General features: G+C 33.8%; 1 protein-coding gene across 2 annotated transcripts in view; it reads left to right on the top strand.

Moving 5' to 3' along the window:
* Positions 1 to 21,495, top strand: part of LRBA (LPS responsive beige-like anchor protein) — a 546,641-nt gene that overhangs the window by 362,720 nt on the left and 162,426 nt on the right. For both annotated transcript variants that reach the window (XM_014455776.2, XM_023754983.1), the window contains one exon: positions 19,349 to 19,466. In XM_014455776.2, the coding sequence (XP_014311262.1) occupies positions 19,349 to 19,466 (118 nt within the window). The remainder of the gene's footprint in view (positions 1 to 19,348; positions 19,467 to 21,495) is intronic.

The following is a 21,495-nucleotide window of genomic DNA, read 5'->3' as shown; positions in this document are numbered from 1 at the left end:
AGTCTGGGACCCCTCACTCCTTACCGCCCGCCTACTCGCTCCTTACCACTTGGCTCGCTGCTCCTCAGCAGCAGGCTCCTTACTGCTGGGCTTGCTGCTCTTTAGCACTGCTGCGGAGGCAGGAGAGGCTCCCGCCACCGCCACTGCGCTCGCCAGCCATGAGCCCAGCTTCTGGCTGAGTGGCGCTCCCCCTGTGGGAGCACACTGACCACCAGGGGGCAGCTCCTGCGTTGATCGTCTGCCCCCTGGTGGTCAGTGCACATCATAGCGACCAGTCATTCCAGTCGTTCCACCATAATGGTTGCTTAGGCTTTTATTATATAGATTATTTAGCTTGTACTTCTGTTCTCTGTAATTCCTATAAACTGCAAGTTAAATGTCAATGCTTAATTAGATTAAAACACATTTTTTGGTAAGCTATGACGTAGGTGATGGTATCTCATCTTGGAACACAAGGAGACATACTGTCTCCTGGCCCACTATTAACATGTAAAGCTGCTCTTAACCACACCAGCTCTGGAGGTGTAACACTAGCATTTTGTCTTAAGAGTGAAAGTATTTTATGCTATAAAATGTCTTTCTCACTGTCTTTCAGATTACTTAGGAAACAATAACATAGGAAAATATAGAATGTTAAAAGGTAATTTCTATCTTCAATTTAGAATATTCTTACCTTTGTTTTAAAAGTAAATAGTTCTCCATGTTGTGGGGCAAAAGCATTACCCAGCTAACAAGAAAACTTTAAATAATGTGTTTTTCTCTTAACCGATAAGTTGGGAATACTGTTTGCAAAAACAGTAATTAAAATTTGTTCTTGTTTGAATCCTTACATTGCATGTATATTTCAATGTAGAAAGAGAACCAACAGAGGAGAAAATTTAGAGAAATGACTAAGCAATAAAGTTATTGATAAACTAAGAGAAAGGTCAGGAATATAGAAAACTGAAATCATTATGTTCAAATACAAAAACACATTAAAATGTAAAGTGTATAAATAAAAATGTTTTTAAATTACCACATTTTGCTATTGGCTATTAATTACATGAAATGTTGATTTTAAGAAGAAATGGGCTTTCATCAGTTTGTTACAGTTTTATCACACTAATTCTGTCAGCACTGGAGCCAAACCTTTGCATGTTTGCTGGAGTCCTCATGTAGTAGCTGATTTTTTTTATCCTCATCTGAGGATATTTTTTAATTGATTTTTAGAGAGTGGGAGAGGGAAAGACAGAAATATCAATGTGAGAGAAACACATTCATTGGTTGCCTCCTATAGGAGCCTGCAATGGAAGTAAGTGTCCTTGACCTGAATCGAACCTGGGACCCTTTGGTCCTCAGGCTGATGCTCTATCCACTGAGCCTTTTGGTTAGGGCTGTAGTAGCTGATTTTCCTGACTCATTAAATAGGTGAAGTCATTTGCTTATAGGCAGTGGTATCTGATACTATTCAGTGATGTTTATAGATTAAAATTAATACTTTTTCATACATGGGCTTACTTATTGATTCTTTTCCAATTTTTACATGCTAAATAGTATTAAAATGTTAATAAGTCCTTTTTAAAAGGAAAAATATATTTTCAATATATATAATATAAACTTAATATATTCTCATAGGTTCTTTGTAGGAAAGAAGTATTTAATAATTTTAACCTATAATAATACTATTTTGTGTAGTTTACAGAAAATAAGGACTGTTTGTGGAAAACATAGTGTAATTATGACATGTAATTCATACCTAACATGAAAAGTATCTTAAAAACCCTCCACTAACACAAGAAGTGTAAAACATGCAAAAGGAGAGTAAGCTTATTCATAGGGACTGGATGATGTTCTAAAAAGTCTTAAATATGTGTAAACAAAAACTGATACCTATTCTTGATTCTGCAATACCAAAAGATTGATTATACAATGCTATAAAATTTAATAATTTCATAATTATTAATTATTTTTGGTATTTTAGAGTCATTTTAATGGATAAAAGGAACACTTTTTTAAAAGAACAGTATAAGAAAATAGGTTTACATGTATATTACAAGTTTTCTTTTCCATAATAAACATGAGGAGTATTCTCAACAAGTGGTACAGTTTAGGGGCTCAAATATTGATATTAAGTCATTTGCTAAATTCCTTCCTAGAGTCAGAACATATTTTTAGGATGATAGGAAGATAATACTAACCGAGTCTTGATTATCTGGTTAAGTTTTCTAATATTTTCTGTAAGTCTAGTTTTTAGTCAGTTGGTGAGCATGCCCATTTACAAATAGATGGGCGATACCTACTTAAATTAGTAGAAAATCTTATCTTCACAATACGATAGCTATTTTCCCCCTAATAGTTATAGGACTGTTAGAACTCAGTACAGGTGCTTGTGGTAATGTATATAAAAATGTTGTATGATTTTAGTTGTCATTGTTTCTTTTCTCTTTTGAAAACCATAGTCTAATTATATATTAAATGTATTCCATTCAAAAGGCTAGTTTTAAAATCTTAAATCATTATGCCTTTCTATTTTATGTATATACCCATTCCTTCTGTTTTATATGACAGTTATAGACTTCTTCACTAATAGGGCTTACATTAGAAGATAAGGCTGCATGTAAACAAATTAACTTTTAAAAATAGAGAGCAATTTCATCTGTAATAATGTACCAATTCATAAATCATCACTAGTAATTTTTTCTTGAAGATAAATGACACATCATATAACACATACTATTAGGTAGTCTAGATGTCTTTGTGTTCTGAGAGATAAGACTCTTGTATTATTATACCCTAATAAAATGAGTTAATGTTTTAGTATTATCGATAAAAGAGCACTTGGATATATTTAATAACTGAACTGAGAAACGCTTAATTTTAGTTGTCTGTAGCAATATAACACAAATTCTCCTGTAAAACAAATTGCACTTTTGGAATATATTTTAATGTGTATTCAACAAAGGAGAAAATGAGGTGATTGAAGTTCAATTTGTAGCATGTTATTAACCATTTCCGCTTGACTAGATGAGTAAAAGGATAATGGATGAGGGTTTTATTATTACCTTTCTGCTAAAATGAAGTGGTATAAAAGATAAGGTGATGAGATTAATGAACATAAGGAAAAAGAGTGATCAATCAAGCTCTAAGAAGGAGGTGATAATGACAGTACCCATAAGATGGGTTCGAGCACACCATACGAAAAGTAGAGTTTATCATGCAGTTTTCATTAAACTGTTGAAAACTAAAGGTTGTGGCTAGAAGACAGAACTAAAACTAGTAAGATATATTGAATCAGACATGCATGAATTTGCATTTAGGTTTCTGTGGTGCTCATGGTAGAGATCTATCACAGCAGCTGAATTTCTCACATCCAAAAGCTAGAAATTGTATATTTTAGGTCCCTGTGTGATGCCTTTAATCACTAGAATCTAAACATAAGACCTTCTGTTGGACTGCAATTACAGCTAAGCATGGAGTGTCACTGTCCCAGTCTCCTTAGTTTTGTATTTATTATTGATACTTTAAAAAAAGACTTCAGGAAGACAAAGTAGTTTTGTGGAGGTTGTTGATTTCATAACAGTATTAATTCAGATTGTGACCATCCACTCATTCAACAAAATTTGTTGAGTGCCTACTATGGCCAGGAGCTTTATTTTAATTTTTGAGACTGTACCAGTAAAGAAATATGGACAACATACTTCTCTCATTGAGCTTATAGTTTGGTGGGGATAGGCATAGAAATAAATATGTCTGTCAATTGCTAATAATCACCAAAGAGAAAAATAAAGTAGTAATGACTGTAGTAAGGTGCTGTTTCAGAAGAAACCTGAATGAAGTGAGGGGAAAAGCCACGTGGCTATCTAAGGAAAGAATGTCCCAGATAGAGGGAATGGTGAGTGCAAAGGCCTAGAAGCAAAGATGTAGTTGGAAAGGCAAGGAGACATGGTGTTTCTGGGAAGTTAGCAAAGTGGGATTGAGTTGCAAAAAATCTAGAAAAATGAAGAGTTATAAAATAAAGGCCAAAAAATTGTGTTTGATTATAAGGATAAATTAGTCATTCAGCAAATATGTATTGAGTGCCCGAATCTATTCTTGACTCTGTGGATATCCTACTGAGTACCAAAGTCCTTGCTCCTATGTAGCTTCCATTCCATAGGTATGAGGAAGAAAAATAATAAGTAAATAGATGAACAAGTTAATTTCAGCTAAGACAGTACTTTGAGGAAACAAAACTGGTATGATTGGCTTGGAATAGAGGCATATCAAGATTCATTTTTATTTTTTATATAGTTTTATTGATTTCAGAGAGGAAAGGAGAGGGAGAGAGAGATAGAAACATCAATGATGAGAGAGAATCATTGATTGGCTGCCTCCTGCACACCCCACACTGGGGATCGAACCCACAACCCGGGCACGTGCCCTGACAGGGAATCAAACCGTGATCTCCTGGTTCATAGGTCGATGCTCAACCGCTGAGCCATGCCAGTCGGGCAAGATTCAGTTTTAAATAATTAGAGTTACTGTCATTTTCCCCAATGTTATCTTATTCCTGAATTCAAATCCCAGCAGTGTGGCCATCTGATTGTACGTTGGAAGGATTAATGTCTTGCTCAACTATATTTTGTGTTTGGTTTAAAACTTTGTTCTTTCTTATTTTCATTGTTTTTAAGAAAGTAAGACATTATCTGCCTAAAATATCTAATGTTGCTGGAAGACTTTTTATTACCTAAAAGCAGTCCTCTAAGCAGTCCTCTGCCCCATGCTTTGACCCACTGCTCTAAGGTAACCTAACTGCCTTTTTACGTTGCTATTTTTTAAATTACCAACTTTAAATATTAAAGGCTTCCTTTGTATGGAAATTGAAAATATGTCCTTCTATCATATTTCCCACAAACGATTTCTCCTATCTCTATTCTCTGTATATAACTACATCACAACCTTAAGTCACAAGTCAATGTGTATATGTAGTGACTATGCAAATAATGGTCATTATTGAACACTATATAAATAATTGTCATCAAATGATCTATCACTTCTTTATATTTACCTTAAGTTTTCCGAAGTCAGCAAGGGATGTATTACTTGGAATAGAGGCTAACATAACCAGTGGAAAACCGTTTAAGGTTTTTAAGAATGTGGAAGTACAGGAATTGTAGGTGAACCACAACTACTACTGGAGATCAATGGTTTATACGTTTCTTCTGCCATCTAAATCTTTTGCAAATGTTTTCACTGTGGGCTCTACACTAAAATCTGCTGGCAAGGGATTGAGGAAATACAGTTTATAAGTTTCCAGTTCCTACTATGCAGGATAGAGCTTAGGAGAACAGGGATGGTGCTGAGAATAAACAGCATTTCCTAGCACATTTTGTTGTCTTTCATTTTCTGCTCCAGCATCCCAGATGGTTTGCCTTTTAGGCATGGCTCATCTTTCACTTTAGGATATTTGCTGCATTGGAATCTCTGCCTTAATGTGGATCTTATTTCATTCATTGTACTGGGCACTAGGTAGACTCTTTACATTTTGAGATGTGTGACCTTTAGTTCTGAATTTTTTTTTCCTTCTCTGGATTCATCTTTAATTTCTGTGTATTTTCTTTTCCTCTTTCTCTCTCTCTCTCTCTCTCTCTCTCTCTCTCTCTCTCTCACCTCTTCTATTTCTGTGACATTTTTCTCAACATTATCTCTCAGTCTTTTCATGGAAGTTGTTATTTTTTAACTTAAAAATTTAATTGTAAAGAGTTCTTTTATTTTGCTTTGTTCTTTTTTTGGGTGGAGGGCTAGCATCCAACCTAGGTTAATATGGTTGTAAGATCTTCTGTTAGTTTTTTTTTTTTAAGTTTCATTCTGATTTTCTTTCTCTCTTCGAGTTCTTTTTTCTTTTCTTTTTCTGTTTTGATTTTTGTCATGTTGGAGCCTTCTCTCAAATTGCTTGGCTGTCACACGCAGCCCTCAGACCTAATTGGAAGCTCTGTATTTATAGATAGGTATGTTTCTTGTTTTTTTTCTATATTGTTGGCAGCCTGTGAGCCCTCCTGTCTATTCACGGATCCAGTCAAGTATCAGCATCAGAATGCTTTTTTAGGCGGACCATTCGGTTTCTCCAAATAAGAATCCTTCGTGTTTCTTTTTAACCTATCTGAATGTCTATCTGCTGTGCTGTACACCTAAAACTAATACAAAATAGTGTTGCATGCAGACTTTAATAGGAAAACCCCACGGAGGATTCTTCTTTTACCTTCAGAAGGCTTTGTAGGGATAGAGTAGAGGAAGCATAATGAGAACAAATAGGGAGGAGTGGGAAGTCTGTTGACTTCTCCTTCGTGCTTTGTTTATGCCATGCACCTTGTCCCTATTTTCCACTGCTCCTGGGGTCCCTAAGTTATCAGCAAATCAATCTCAGGTTTCCCGTTGGGGAGGAGACAGGAGAGAAAAAGAGTGAACTAGCTCTTCAGCTTGATGGAGAGAGAGGTTTGGAATCCAGCTAGTCTTTAGACTTTTTTTTTCTTTTTCTTTTTTTATTTAACAGGTTTTTTTTTCTTTATTGATCAAGGTATTACATGTGTGTCCTTATCCTCCATTTCCCCCCCCACTCCCACCCCCCAATCATGCCCTCACCGCCCTGTTGTCTGTGTCCATTGGTTAGGCTTATATGCGTGCATACAAGTCCTTTGGTTTATCTCTTCCCCTTACCCCCACTCTATAGACTTAAGTACTGAGAACCTTAAAGGTCTGCAGAATGAATTAGGTGACTTCTTATCAGTCCTCTTGGTGACTATTTAGGTTGGGACTGGTTCCTTTTGCTAAAATAATGACCACAGGTATGTATCTGTGTGTCTTCTGTAATGCTATTGAGATCTCTTTGCCGCTGTCTTCCTTTCAATAGTCCTTTGCTTATTTGGATGGATGCCTTTTTATTCCTTTCTACTGATTTCTTTGAGGTTAAGTTAATAGATATGAAAACACTTGGCTACAAGTAACTGAAACCCCAAATAAAAGTATTTTACAAAAATAGGAATTGTATTTCTCACCTAACAGATAGTTATTGATATGGTTCACCTGTTCAGTCATGCTCTCATTTATTTGAATCTTGATTTGTTTCTATTTCTGAATATGTAATATTAGTGAAACTCTGGACTCTGTTGCATTTACCAAGGTAATTTTACTCTATGAGTAGCTTTCTAGGTAGCCAGTCTCTCTCTTTCTAAATGGTTTGCTTCTTTCTTCTAATAGCAAGATAAGCGGCAAGAGAAAAGAGGTCAGAAATTTGAGAGGATAAAATAAAGCTTATTTGAATATGAAAAGAGATGTATGCTTGTAATGGCTTTTGTTGTCTGCCACCTTAGAATACTATGGTTTACATACTTCTATTCAGATTGAAATTCCAGAGATTTAGAGGATGTCCTAGTGTAAAAGAGAAGTCAGATATAGGTATATATTGAACAGTTGGTGGTTTGCAAAACATAGGAAATATCTTTATCATTATATTTCTGAATCTTGGTTGTTCAAACCTATGCCATAATGTTTTGATGACATTGTAACTATCTAAAAGGAAGAATCTACAGGAAAACAGAAACATCAGCTAAAGTGAACCTGTGTTTCCTAGAATTGGTTGTGGAGCTATGTGGTTAGTTTGAATGATGACCTAATCTATGTCAGAGGCAGGTAGGCCATTTATCTAGGACACAGCCCATTTTCACACACACAGTCACTGAGGCTGAATTATTTGCTATCTCAATGGGTATTATAGATTGAACTTGAAACTCTGATAAATGGTCATCAAAGTAATGAATCTTTTGGACTATGAAAAAAGAACATAACTGAAAATATATGAAACCAAAATGTGTTCTCTTAGAAGGAAAAAAATAAAAAGTCAGAGTATGTCATCTGCTGCCTAAGGAACAGCATAAAATAATATTTTGTGCAGTTTTCCAGTATGTAGAACATGAAAAATGCCTTCCGAGGCTCACTTTAGCTGATACATTACATAAAAACATTAAGAGAAAAAATTGGGTATACATCGATTTTCAGTAATACAGATTTTTAAATCTACTTAAAAAGAAGTTTGCCCTTAATAGAATTGAACCTGTATAATTGGACAACATTAAAGAGATCTTGAACTTTCTGAACAAATCTCAATATATATACAGACTACTCTCTATTTAGACACTTTGAATTAGTAACTTCTATAAAAATGATTGTTTCTCTGAGGTTCTGGGGTTGAGATGGGAAGAAGCTAAGAGGTCGTTTGGCCTTGGATGATTAGAATTCAGAGTTTTTATATGATTCAGTTACTTTGGGGGCAGAATAGCACTTTGTGAGCGAACCTAGGAATCTAACCAATATTTATAACATTGTTTCAATGGGACTAATTGCTAGTGTGTGGACTGGGTTTTGAAATATATCACGTTTGTAGGTTGAAGGGATTATCTGCCCTAGCCTAAATACAAAACTCAACATTTTTTTCTTTTTGCTTATAATGCTGCTTACTGTATTTCTTCATGAGTGAAATGTATACCTACAACTATAGAAGCCCTTAGTAAATGTAATACTAAGTTTAAGAAGCAAAGTCCATATTACTGATAAATGTACAAAACACCTGAATTGTGCTTTTGGGTTGGTTTATTTTTCCATTGAGTAGAGCACAGTGAAATCAGTGTTTATGTGTGTTGATCTTGGTTATTCCTTAGAAACTTTTGAATTCACAATTAGCCTGAGCATACCGCACCATGCCCAGTCCTCCCTTCATGTTTATTGAGGTAAAATTGTGTTGAAATAAACAGTGGAAGATGCCTGTGGTTTAATTGCTGTGAGTTGGGGTAAAGTGGTGTTGGGAAGGAAGGTAGTATGGATTGCTAGTGATCCAACTGTAAGGTAAAATCAATCTCTGCTACTATTATCCTGCTCCAGTTACCCCATTTTATGACTAAGTATATGAAGTGCTTATACGTAACTGCTCTGCTCTGTCCTGGGGTAATAAATACTACTCTATACTTGTCTTAACAAAGCTTGAAACAACCCTGAAAAGGAATAACCTGATCCACAAGTAAATTAGCTGTCTGCTAGAACAAACTTGACTTCTCTCTGATGGAAGACAAAAAAAACCTAAGGAAAATAATTGTGAGTCCTTATGGATAGGAATATTATTATTCAATATACAAAAAGTTACTTGAAATGCCAGGAAGCAGGTAAATGTGATTCTAGGAGAAAAATCACTCAATAGCAAGAGTCACAGAAGTGATAGAGATTATGGAATTTAAAAATCTATTTTTAATATATATTGTATTTTATATTTATAATCTCTCCATTCCAGAGGATGGACCTTAATTTCTAGGGCAGTGGTTCTCAACCTTCCTGATGCTGCGACCCTTTAATACAGTTCCTCATGTTGTGGTGACCCCCAAATTCATTGTTACAAATTGAATATAATTAAAGCATAGTGATTAACCACAAAAACAATATGTAATTATATATGTGTTTTCCGATGGTCTTAGGTGACCCCTGTGAAAGGGTTGTTCAACCCCAAAGGCGTCGTGACCCACAGGTTGAGAACCGCTGCTCTGGGGGAAAGTTGTCGCTAGAGTAGTGACAACTTCCAAATAATAGAGTAAGGGAAGCAAATAATAGTAACTTTATTTATTACTAGAGGCCTGGTGCACGAATTCGTGCACAGGTGGGGTCCCTCGGCCTGGCCAGTGATTGGGGCTGTTCGGGGCTGCAGGAGGTTGGCCGGCGGGGGGAGGGGGCGCAGGAGGTTGGTTGTGGGAGCACACTGACCACCAGGGGGAAGCTCCTGCATTGAGCATCTGCCCCCTGGTTGTCAATGCATGTCATAGCAACCGGCCATTTGATCACTTAGGCTTTTATATATATAGATTATTATTTTTTAATCCTCACCCGAGGATATTTTTTTCATTGATTTTTAGAGAGAGTGGAAGAGAGAGGGAAAGACAGAGAGAAATATCTGTGTGAGAGAAACACATAGATTGGTTGCCTCCTGCATAAGCTCCTACCAGGGCCCTGGCCGAGGAGGAGCCTGCAACCAAGATAAGTGCCCTTGACTGGAATTGTACCCCGGACCCTTTGGTCTACAGGCCGACACTCTATCCAGTGAACCAAACTGGCTAGGGCAATAGTAAATTTGCAGATGTTACTTTAACCATGTGATGAATGTTACCATTACTAGTGATAGTTGGTGGATATCATATAACTACTTCATACGAAATGAGTATAGAGGCACTTCACTCTGTTGTTTTCCTAATGAAAACCTATAACCCCATTCTAATCCTGAGAAAAATAGACAAATCCAGATTAGGAACAGTCTATAGACTTTCCCAGCCAGTATTCTTCAAGATTATTAGTTATGAAAAGCGAGGCAAGACTGAGAAACTGTCACACACAGAGAAGACTGCGGAGACTTGAAAAGTAAATTCCTTCTGGTATTTCTTATTGGATCCTAGAATAGAAAGAGGACATTAATGGAGAGATTTGTAAAATCTAAATAAAATCTAGAGTTTAGTTAATGGTAAAAATAAGTAAAAGAAGAAAATAAAAGATTAATATGGAAAAATACTATTATAAATATACTCAAAATTTAATGCAAAACATGAACATCATAAGGAAACCTATAGGGAACCTCAATACAAAAATGGAAACTATAGCCCTGGCCGCTGTTTCTCAGTGGTTGAGTGTCAGCCTGTGTACCGAATGTTCGAAGGTTCGATTTCTGGTCAAGGTCATGTACCTGGGTTGCAGGTTTCAATTCCCATCTGCTACCCAGATCCTCTTCTCTCATACTTAACTGATATGTTAACAATCTAGTGTGTATCCGTTCATATTTTTCTCCATTTTCATAGACACTTATGTGTTGTTTGGGCTTTTTTCATTGATTTAGAAAAATGAAATCCTGCAGTACACGTTTCTTGGTGTGTTGCTTTTCTCACTCTACTATATATTGATGGTGGATATCACCCAAGGCAGCTGAAGTAGCTTTTTTCATTCTTTTTAGTGAATGAAGAAGACATATCACACTTTTTCAACCATTTTCCTAATAACATGCATTGGATTTTACAGTCTTATTTTCCATTTTTGTTTTGTCAGTATGAAAAATGTGGCTATTTTAATTTTTGATAAATAATATAAGATTACTTTCCAAAGGGGTTTTAGATTTCATGTTTTCATTAGCAGTATATACATTTCTTGGTAAATACTATTTTTATACATCATTGCTAGATTTTATTAGTTTATGGCTTATTTAGAAGTTCTCTATTTTTATTTAGTGATGGCATTGCCCATCAAGTTTCCTTTTTTAGACTCTTGCTTAAGTTTTCGGTATTAAAGTGAGGCTGACTATAAATGAATTATGGAGCTTCAAATTTTTTTGCCTTTGTCCTATAGTCATTTTTGTAATTTAAGGTTAGGTAAAGGTTAGCTGTGAACCTGTTCTGAGAGAAATTACCTTGCTATAATGATAGTAGCCAGCAAATATATTATAAATTAAGATTCTCAAATCACATGACTTATTAAATCAGTTTAAAGCACACAATGAGAAGAAAGGGAAGTGAGATGAACTAAGTTAATATACTTAGGATAGAATGCAAGCAGACTGGAATAACTTAAATCCTGTTTATACAACGTTGACGTGTCCTTTCTCTGCCTCATCAACCTATTGATAGTATTATGAATACCCGTGTTTTGGTTTGAACTAGGGAATGTACACATGGAAAATGCCGCAGGCCAATGAAAACTACTTGCTCTGTTGAAGAGTTGCAGCATCAAGTGTCCCTGACCACAGATGAATAGTTAGTTACTGCAAGCTAACAGTTTGTTTTGCCAAAAGTTCACCAATGAAGATATGAGACTCCCGGGCCAGAACAAAGATCTTTCTTATAGCACAATTATGAGGTGACTAAGAGGGGTGCTATGGACAGAATTATGTCCCTCCCCCCTTCATATGTTGAAACTCTAACCCCCATTGTGACTATATATGGAGATAGGGTCTTTAGGAGATAATTAAGGTTTTATGAGGTCATGAGCTTGGCACCCGAATCCAATCAGACTGTTTTTGTAAAAAGGGGAAGAAAGATCTCCCCCTCCTTCCACTAGAGGATACTGTGAGAAGGCAGAGATCTACGAGCCAGGAAGAGGGTTCTCTCCAGGAACCAGATCTGCTAGCACCTTGGCCTTGGACTTCTCAGTTTCCAGGACTGTGAGAAATATATTTCTGTAGTTCAAGCCATGCAGCCTGTGCTATTTTATATGCAGTCTGAGCAGACTGAGATAAGAGACCCAGGTAGATACTGTGTACCCCAGTGAGTTTACATCCCAGTTGAGCAATGTCAATCTTCAAGAACCCTAAATGTGTACACTGGGCAGTAAAGTCTGGCCTTTGCTCCAAAAGGTGTCATTATCTTTATTATACTGGGCAATAAACAAACCTGCCCTTGGCTCTAAGGGAGACATTATCTGTCTCTTCCAAGGCTGTTCACTATACAAACTTGCATTTTGTTTTTTACTTCTGTACTCTGCTATGTTTGAGAACAAAAGCACATTTCTTGAAGATACACTATTTAGTTTAAATAGCTTACTCACCAGAGAAACTTCCAATCATATCTGCTACAAAGAAGTAAGTAGTTTAGCTACAGGCTGATACTACTCTAACTTGAAGCTTTGCTTCATATATCTAGGCAGGATTTTTGATAACAATCTGAGGCTGAGATTGAATTCATAAGGTAAGAATTTGCATTGAGAAGAAAGATAGTGCTCATTGATTGTTTTAACAGTATATATTATAGAACAATCTAATATATTTAAAATTAGACAGTTTTTATTAGTGCTGACTTAAATCCAACTCTTTGTTAAGGAGTAGAAAGCTCAACTTCAGAGAGTCAGTTTGTGAAATAATAGGCAAAAATACTTCATAACTTGATTTCAGTGACAATAGCATGTTACTGATATACGTTTTTGAGAAGTGATTAGGAATCTTTCCAAGCAAAATAGAAAAATTATTGCCCAGCCAATGTAGTCCAGTGTTGAGTGTTGCCTTATGAACCAGGAGGTTACAGTTCAGTTCCCAGTCAGGGCACATGCCTGGGTTGCAGGCTCAATCCCCAGTAGGGGGTGTGCAGGAGGCAGCCAATCAATGATTCTCTCTCATCATTGATGTTTCTATCTCTCTTCCTTCCTCTCTGAAATCAATAAAAATATATTTAAAAAAATAAATTATCATTTATATTACTGTTTTCCCCATATCATACCTGTAAGGAAAATTTAAATATAGATATAAGTACAAAGTTAGGCATAAGTGTTAAACCATTTTGGGGGGAAATTAGCTAATGTAAGGAAATGTTTTAGCCTTTCTCTTATTTTAAGAATATAGATTAATACATAAATTTATGCATGTTTATGCTTAACTTACCATATTAATAAAATGAAAGAGTATTGGTGTAATTATCTTATCAAGGCATTTTTTTTTAATTAGACAAAACTCTTTACTGGATAAAGGTAATAAAAACTTGCTAAGGCACCAGACTATATCTTTTAGTAACACTTTTATTCAAAACATTGAGATTTTTTTTCTGCAGATAAAAGGTAATTCCTTTATCACTTATGCTAAAATGGATGTTCATACTTTGTTTATGATAAAGTTGACTTGGTTACTTTGTTTTATTATGTTTATATCTTAAAAGGTACCTCCAAACCCATATATTTCTATTTTAATTTAGGTAGTTATCTAAGTTCAATCTACTCTTTTTCTGAAAATTTAATACCTAGCTTTTTACTTCATGTACTGCTATGAAAAATAAAGTAATATGCAGTCATGGTCCTTAATATTGTTCTTGAATATTCTTTTGTGGTTAATTTTTGATTCTTCTTTAAAAAAAGTAATCAGACTGCAGATATAGTTTCTTACAATAAACTAAATTAAAAATTAGTAGGATGATTGATAAATACCTTCTTTGTTCTGCTTCTTCATGACCATATTTGGCTTTTGACTCATTATGATACATATTAAATGTTCAATAAATGATTGCTTTTATGCTACATCATTTATAATGTAAATTATTTTTTAGCTGAAGAATATTGAAAATAAAACAGAACTAACTAAAGATTGTGAATTATTTATAGGCCAAAGGCTTAAAGGTGCATCACTCCAGCACAAATATTAAATTATGAAATGGGAATTTCAGTTTGCCATAAATCTGTCTGCCATAGCAGCTTAAAATAAAATAGTCTTGCCCATCTAAAGCAACATCAATTTGCCAGTCAGTGCTTCATGTATCAAAGAACGTTCTGTGAAAATATCAATATCATTGGTTAATATAAATGAAATTAATTTTTAAAGCTGGGCTAAAGGTTGACATCTGAAAAATTGCATTACTTTGCAGAAGAGAAATTTCTGTCTTGTAGTGAAATTTCAGGTCATGAGGGCAAGTAATTTTCACAATCTTCAATGGGAGCCAGTGAAATATGAACTTCATTGTCACCTAGCCCCAAAGCGATAAGATAAAATGAGCTGATACATCATTTGCTGTGGTTTTATCATCTCCCTCAGTAATTGGAAGAGAAAACATAAGAGTGTATGTGTTTGTATGCTCCCCACTTGTCCCTCCCAGCTGCCCCATCATCCACACCCAGGCTAAAACCATTTTAGCCCAATCAATACAGAGGTCACATAGCATTTTATTTATATATTTTTTATTTTTCATACTGACTAAACTGCCAAGTAGAACATTAGAGTAATGAATATGTTTAATTGAATTTGTCACCCATGAAAATACTAAGGAGAATACTGTACTGCATCATAGTACTAGTAAGCAGAAGGAGGAAATTTACTATAGAGATGAAAAAAAATTACCCATAATTTAAGAGTTAATTTTCTGTTGTATTTATAACTTCCATATTTTTGTTAGCATCATTCTGTGTTTTTTTCAAAGTATGCTGATAATATACTTAATAACAAAATTGCCATGTTATAGTTTACATCACAGTAAACTGTATGTCATACATCACAGTAAACTAAATGTAATTTTTACATTTAAAAAGGACCTTTAAGTTTTATTCTTATATCTGAAAACTTAAAACTAAAAGTCAAATGGTTGGTGATGAAGTAAATTCTAAACCAAGTAGAATTCAATGTTTCTAAAAAATAAGTGCTTTGCTTTGACACCAAGTTTCAGAGTAAATTGTATGCAATAAAAATCTAAAAGCTATGTTAATAATAGAGTAGTGTAACTTTCAAGTACTTGCATAAAATTACTTTAAATTACTTTGGTAAAATTATTATAAATAAAACATTTACACATATATTTAGTGGTGAGTTGATATTGAATGTTTTCAACATGGGTTTTTATTTTAAATACTATTTTATTAACGTATAATTCTTGTGACTAATTTATAATTGTATTCTATAAAATGGAATATGATGGAATATGAATGTTTTCTAGACTTTCCTAGTAGTGGTGTTATTACTTAATTGATGGCATAATTAGTTTGTATTTTGTATACTAAGTTTAAAACATTTTTCTTGATGTTAGATATATCCTTATTCTGGAAATGGTTTTGTTGTGAAAATTAAGTACTTAAATTTTGTTGGTGTATATTATCTGATTTTCTGTTATCAGATTGTTCAAAAGTCAATCTGGAATTATCAGAAAGTAAAACCTCTCCAAATATTGGCTAATATTTGGGACTAGGGTATGTAATGTAGCTTTAACCATTAAGGATAATATTATAAAAATATAACACTCCCAAAATATTTTTAAGGTAAAATATGTTATCACTTTTTAATATAATTGCCTTACAAAAAGAATTTTAACACATTTAAAATTTATTGGTGGTAGTTTTTTTTTTCTTTTAACAAAACCTTTTTCTTTCCTTTTGTGAAACAAATACTGCTTTATTTTCAGAGACTAATTTAACTCTACTTTTAAAAATGCCTGATATTCATGCAGTTGGGCAATAAAGGCATGTTTCTATTTTTCTTCTTTCATAAGGAAGAGAAAATAGATGAAGGTTTTTATTTGGATACATTCATAAGCTTTGCAAACTGAATGGTTAATGGAAAAGTAAAAAAAGAAAATGCTTTACTTTCAAGTCAGTAAATGCAACAGGGTGAAGAAGTTTTCATATGTATTCATAGTATCCTATTTGAAGGGTAGAAGGAGGAAATGTGTGTATTAGTGGGGGTGAATAACATTTTTTCAGATATAAATTTTAAAGAAGATATGGTAGCTTTTTTCAATGTAAAGAAATAGTATATATGTGTGTTTGTATTTAAAATTAAATACTGTTCTTTCCTCTCTAATTCCCTCATGTCAACATTTAACTAATAAACCATCTTGTTGAAACAAATTATTAAAAAGTGAAAATTGAATTTTCTGCTAATAATAGTACTCCCAATATTAAAACAAAGTGGTAAACATTTAAAGACAGTGCTGTGAGCTTAAGCTTTCAAGCTATTCTGGACTTGGGGTCATAACTGCAGAGCAATGGTAATGATACGGTTTCCATAGCAACTGATTCATTGGAGGGCTAGACCTCTGTCTAGGGTGCTGTCAGTGGATGTGGAGTTTCAGTGAACAGAAAGTCCCAAAGAAGGGTCTGCTTCTACCTAATCCAGTTTTAATTGAACCCTAGAGACTTTGAAGTGAAGCCTCAGACCAGGAATATACTATTCTGATAAGAAATAAACCTCTTCCTTAGCTAGGCCTCAGCTGCTTTTCAGTACTGGCACCTTTTCCTAATGAATTCTTTAAAGAAATGTTATTGTATCCATTTCAGCTAGTAATTCTGTTAGTTAAGAGAGTCTTTGTTTCTATTTAAAACTCTAGCTATCTTTACCATAAGTATAGATTTTAATTTTTTTGAAGACAGGTTAGTTTTTGTGTGTATGTAAATTTTCGGTTTTTGATACCTTTGGCAAGTTTAAATAATTTTCTTTCTCTCCTCCTATTTCTCTTCCTCAGAGTTTTAAAAAATTAACAGACCTGCTTATATTTAACTTTGGAAGCACACTGTCATATATTCAATATGACACCATTTGTCAGATTTGAAAACAGTACAAAAAATGCTGGATGTTATTTACAAATATACATGTACTAATAGTATAAAAACTTACATGGGAACAATAAGCCTCAAACCAAGGGTAGTGATTGGCTCTGACAAAATAGGAAAATGGGATCAGGAAGTGTTAGACATGGGAATTTCAATACTATCTGAAATGCTTTATTAGTTTCTTAAATGTATGCAATAATGTGGCAAAATGTTAGGATTTTATAAGGTTGAGTAGTGGGTACCTGGGGCTCATATCATTTTCTGTAATTTTGAATAGGTTTGACATTTGGTAATAAAAAAAAATTTTTAGGAGCATGCCACTTGCTGTATTTTAAGTAAGATTTTTTTTTAAAAACTATACTGCTTAATGGAATGGGATATAAATTTATTTTTTTGATTAATTGGAAAATGATTTTAATACATTGAAAACTGATATAATAATGTCTTAGTATACTTATTTTAGTTAAAAATTGGAGTATCCTGAAATATATTTAAATCTTTAGTTGGATGACCATGCTCTTGCAATGATTGACATCACCATCATGAGCAACAGGTCTTATTATATAGCTCTATAGGTATAAAAGATGGACTTTGCAGACCAGTGTGTGATATTCTTAACATATCACACAGCTGAAAGACTCCCCTGTTTTCTTTTGATTTTCCTCTTTCACCTGTAACCCAAGTGCAGGAAAAACAAATGTAGTTTATTATAATTTCTGATGAGTTGAGTTCTAGTTTAACAGACATTTAAAACCCTTTTTTAGAAATGTGACAATGTGCTATTTATGTAAATTCTGAACTTTGGGATTTGAAAACCTGGAAGTATTCCAGACTCTTCCACTAACTTCCCAAGTGACTTTGTTTTAAGTATTGAACTTGTCTGGGTTTAGTTTCCTTACTAGTAATTGTTGGATAGATGGGAGTATGTGTTACAGAACATATATTGGATTCTCTCCAATTTGATAAGTCTAGGGTGACAAACTCAAATGCCAGTGGAAACTAGAGAGATGATAGTAAATGAATGAAAGAGTGGAAACTGCAAAAATGGAGAGTGCATGCCAGTTTTCACCATGTGGCATATAATTCTAGATCTGACAGATAACTTCACTTTTTCCTGAGAAACAAAAAAATCTGAATTTCTATATCCATTTTCTCATGGACTTTCAACTAAATATCATACGGCTCAAACAAAAGGAATATGGGCCATATACGGAAGTTAGGCTACCATTAATTCATTGATTTAATTATTCACAAACATCTATCTTGTGTCAGATAATGTTATAGGAAATGGCAATAGAGTGTATTCAAAGTCTTTGCTCTGGTAGAGCTTAGATTGTAGGAAAAATTCTTACTATTCATTACTTTTCTTCTCTTTGCTTATTCCATCTTTGTCCCTACAATGCAGTGTCATAATCGAATTTTGTTTTATTTGTACTTTTTTATAGTTTTTACTTTTGAGAGATAGAGCTTAAATGTTTAATTTGCTTTTATGGGTTTTCACCAGGTTTTGATAGCAAACACATCTCATTTTCTTTATTAATATTATATGAAGTACTGTTGTAGAGAAATTCCACGTCTGGTTTTTCTTCAACACCTTCATAGTTAAGCTTTTGAAATGAACTTAAAAAAAAAAAAAGAAAACGTGAATAACAAAGCGACAAAGTGGCTTAGGACTAAAGACAGGATTACTTTTAGTTGGCAAAGCATTCTAAGCTACTGCATCTGTCACATGGGATGACAAGAATTGTAACAAGTTACTCTGACAACCATCTACTCCATAGAGAGATTATGCTGAGTTCATTTGCAGGTTTGTGTTTAGCCTGGCTGACAAAATGATACTTAACCTCTTATACAGTCACTCTTTGTGCTTTCTGAATGAGTGACTGTTGCCTTAACAGTGACCTTAAAAGTGTGATTTTTAAAAAAGTTATGCACTTCAGTATATTTTTAAAAATATGTAAAAAGTAATTCTGGGTCCATTAAAATCACATTATATGTAACTGAATTGTATATGTGATCTTTTCAGGTGTTCCTTCTTTTTAAAGTTTTACCTAAAATTTTCCATGATATGACTCAAAAATCAGTCACTAAATAATGCAGTATACATTTCCTGAAAAGAAATAAATGATATCACTGCTTTAGGAAGCCCCCAACTGTATTTATAAGTAGCTGTTTTATAATTTTACTCTGCTTCCTTTCCATAAGTTGCAACCTATATTTTTAGTCTCCTTCCAAATTATTTTAATAACTGTTCATTCAATTCTTAGAAATTATACTGTTTTTTACTTACTTGGGATTATTTTTTCCTCACTAGATCCTGGCATATACAGAAGGGCTTCATGGAAAATGGCTGTTCACAGAGATACGATCAATCTTTTCTCGTCGTTATCTTTTGCAAAATACAGCCCTGGAGATCTTTATGGCAAACAGAGGTAATATGTTGCAGAAGTCTATTGTTACAAAACTAACCTTCATCTCTTTGCATTTTGTTTTTTAATAGTATATCATGTTGTTTCCATTTTGATAGTGTTTTGTAATCCAGCCCCTGCCCTGCTGAACTTTTTTTTGACCCACTTGCATCTTCATGGCTTTTACCCCCTTGGTCATTCTAAGAATTTTTTTGTAGTAGTTTTATTTTTCTGGCCATGTAACAAATTAGTTCAAAGCTTTATAAATATGGGAAATTACTAAGCATTTAATCACTTCTGGAATTTGATGTCCTTAATATTGCTCTGATAGTGGAGCTCCTTCTGGAAGGTGGCTTCATTTGGAGAGGGGAAAAGGGTAATCAAATGATTCATACATTTATTTAAACTTTGGTCTAATCTATTGCCATTTATAAAGTGACCATCAGAATATGGTACTGAACTGCTCTGGTTGCTTTGAATTTCATCATTCTTGAAAGAACTAAAATTTAATTTGTGGGTTTAGAATGGAACTTGGTGAAATTCATTAAGACAAGAGAGACAAGGTCAACTTGACAAAGGTATTGTTCAGTGTGAGTGGAGGCATTTAAGAGAGAATATGTAAAACTTTAGTGCCTTATTGCACATACTCTCTGTACATAAGTAGGTTGAAGTTTTCTTGTTTTCACTTTCTATAATCTACAAGTTGTCAGTTTCAAAATCTACACATAATAATATAGTCCACGCACACTTTTTCTTTTTTTCCTATAGGAAATCATGTGTCTTTAGGGAATACAGGTTTCTTTAGGTTAAGATATCTTTCCCTTTCCTGTTTGGTCTCTTCCCCTGCACATACATCTTTTTCCTAGTGTAAACATTATTCTTCCAGGCAAATAATCAAGTGAATGTTTCACATTTTAGTTCAGTCTGCATTCTTGTTGCCCCAAAGGGTTTTCAACCTTGTAGTATTTATTGCTTGTTCATTCTCATTCATTTTTCTTATTTGAAATTTCTTATGCATCCTTGCTTTGTATGTGTGTTTTTCTATTGCCTTTCCCGCTTGATCTTGGTCATCTGCCATAGTCTCTGATCGTTTTCCTTTTGTTTTGTATTTTTCTCCAGTATTGAGCATAATAATGGATACACAAGGAAGCATTATTAACAAAGCATGTTGGGTATATATTTGACAGTTCTAAATGTTTTAGGTGTTTAGTGAATGATCATGTACTTTTTTACCTGAAACATGTTGGTAATTCCAATGTTTGAAAGCTACACCAAATTGAAAAAAGTTTTTGGCCATAAGTATTTTTTAGGCTAGGTGATCATTCACAGCTAATACCTGCTTCTGATACTGAAATTAATATAATTGAAATTTTAAGACTGACCAAAATAATATTTTCTAAATTCTTCCTCATGATTTTATGACTGTTATTTTCATATTTTAAAAATAAAAATTTACCAATGTCTAATAAATTAACATTTATATACTGAGTATGTTTACATATATTGATGTACATGTTTTGATACTCTCAAAATATGTACTTACTAAAATAGAAATGATCAGAAAGCATTTAAATTTGATTATTAACCATAGAGGAAAAATTTTCCTTCAGGTCACACATTATTCTGGATTATATGAACATATAAAATGTAAACATATAAACATTATAAAAAGAATATTTTTAAAACTGTTCATCCTTGGAAATAAAATTTGTAGTCTTTTTGGTGTTAGATTGTTACCATATATAGTTAAAATTTTAAACAGTTTTTTATAGAAATTCATAGATATGTAGTTAACTTGCCAAAATTCAGTTTTGTAAATTAAACTTGTAGCTAGGTAATCTCAGCTTCATGTCACAGTAACGCAACAACAGTTGTTACAATCTGACAGCATTTAGGAAGGATCTGTCTAAGGTATGAGTTTATAAGTGAAATGAATATTACCTCTGATATATTAATATTAAAACTTGAATGCACTATGATAAAAGTAATATGCCAAGAATTGTATTTAATAAATATCTGGATTAAGAGTAAATATTTTATCAGATCAGAAAGT

The sequence above is a fragment of the Myotis lucifugus genome, unplaced genomic scaffold (assembly GCF_000147115.1).
Source record: "Myotis lucifugus unplaced genomic scaffold, Myoluc2.0 scaffold_1, whole genome shotgun sequence".
Classification (NCBI taxonomy): domain Eukaryota; kingdom Metazoa; phylum Chordata; class Mammalia; order Chiroptera; family Vespertilionidae; genus Myotis; species Myotis lucifugus.
Note: the sequence above shows the minus strand (reverse complement) of the source record. Positions and strands in the feature narration are given on the sequence as shown.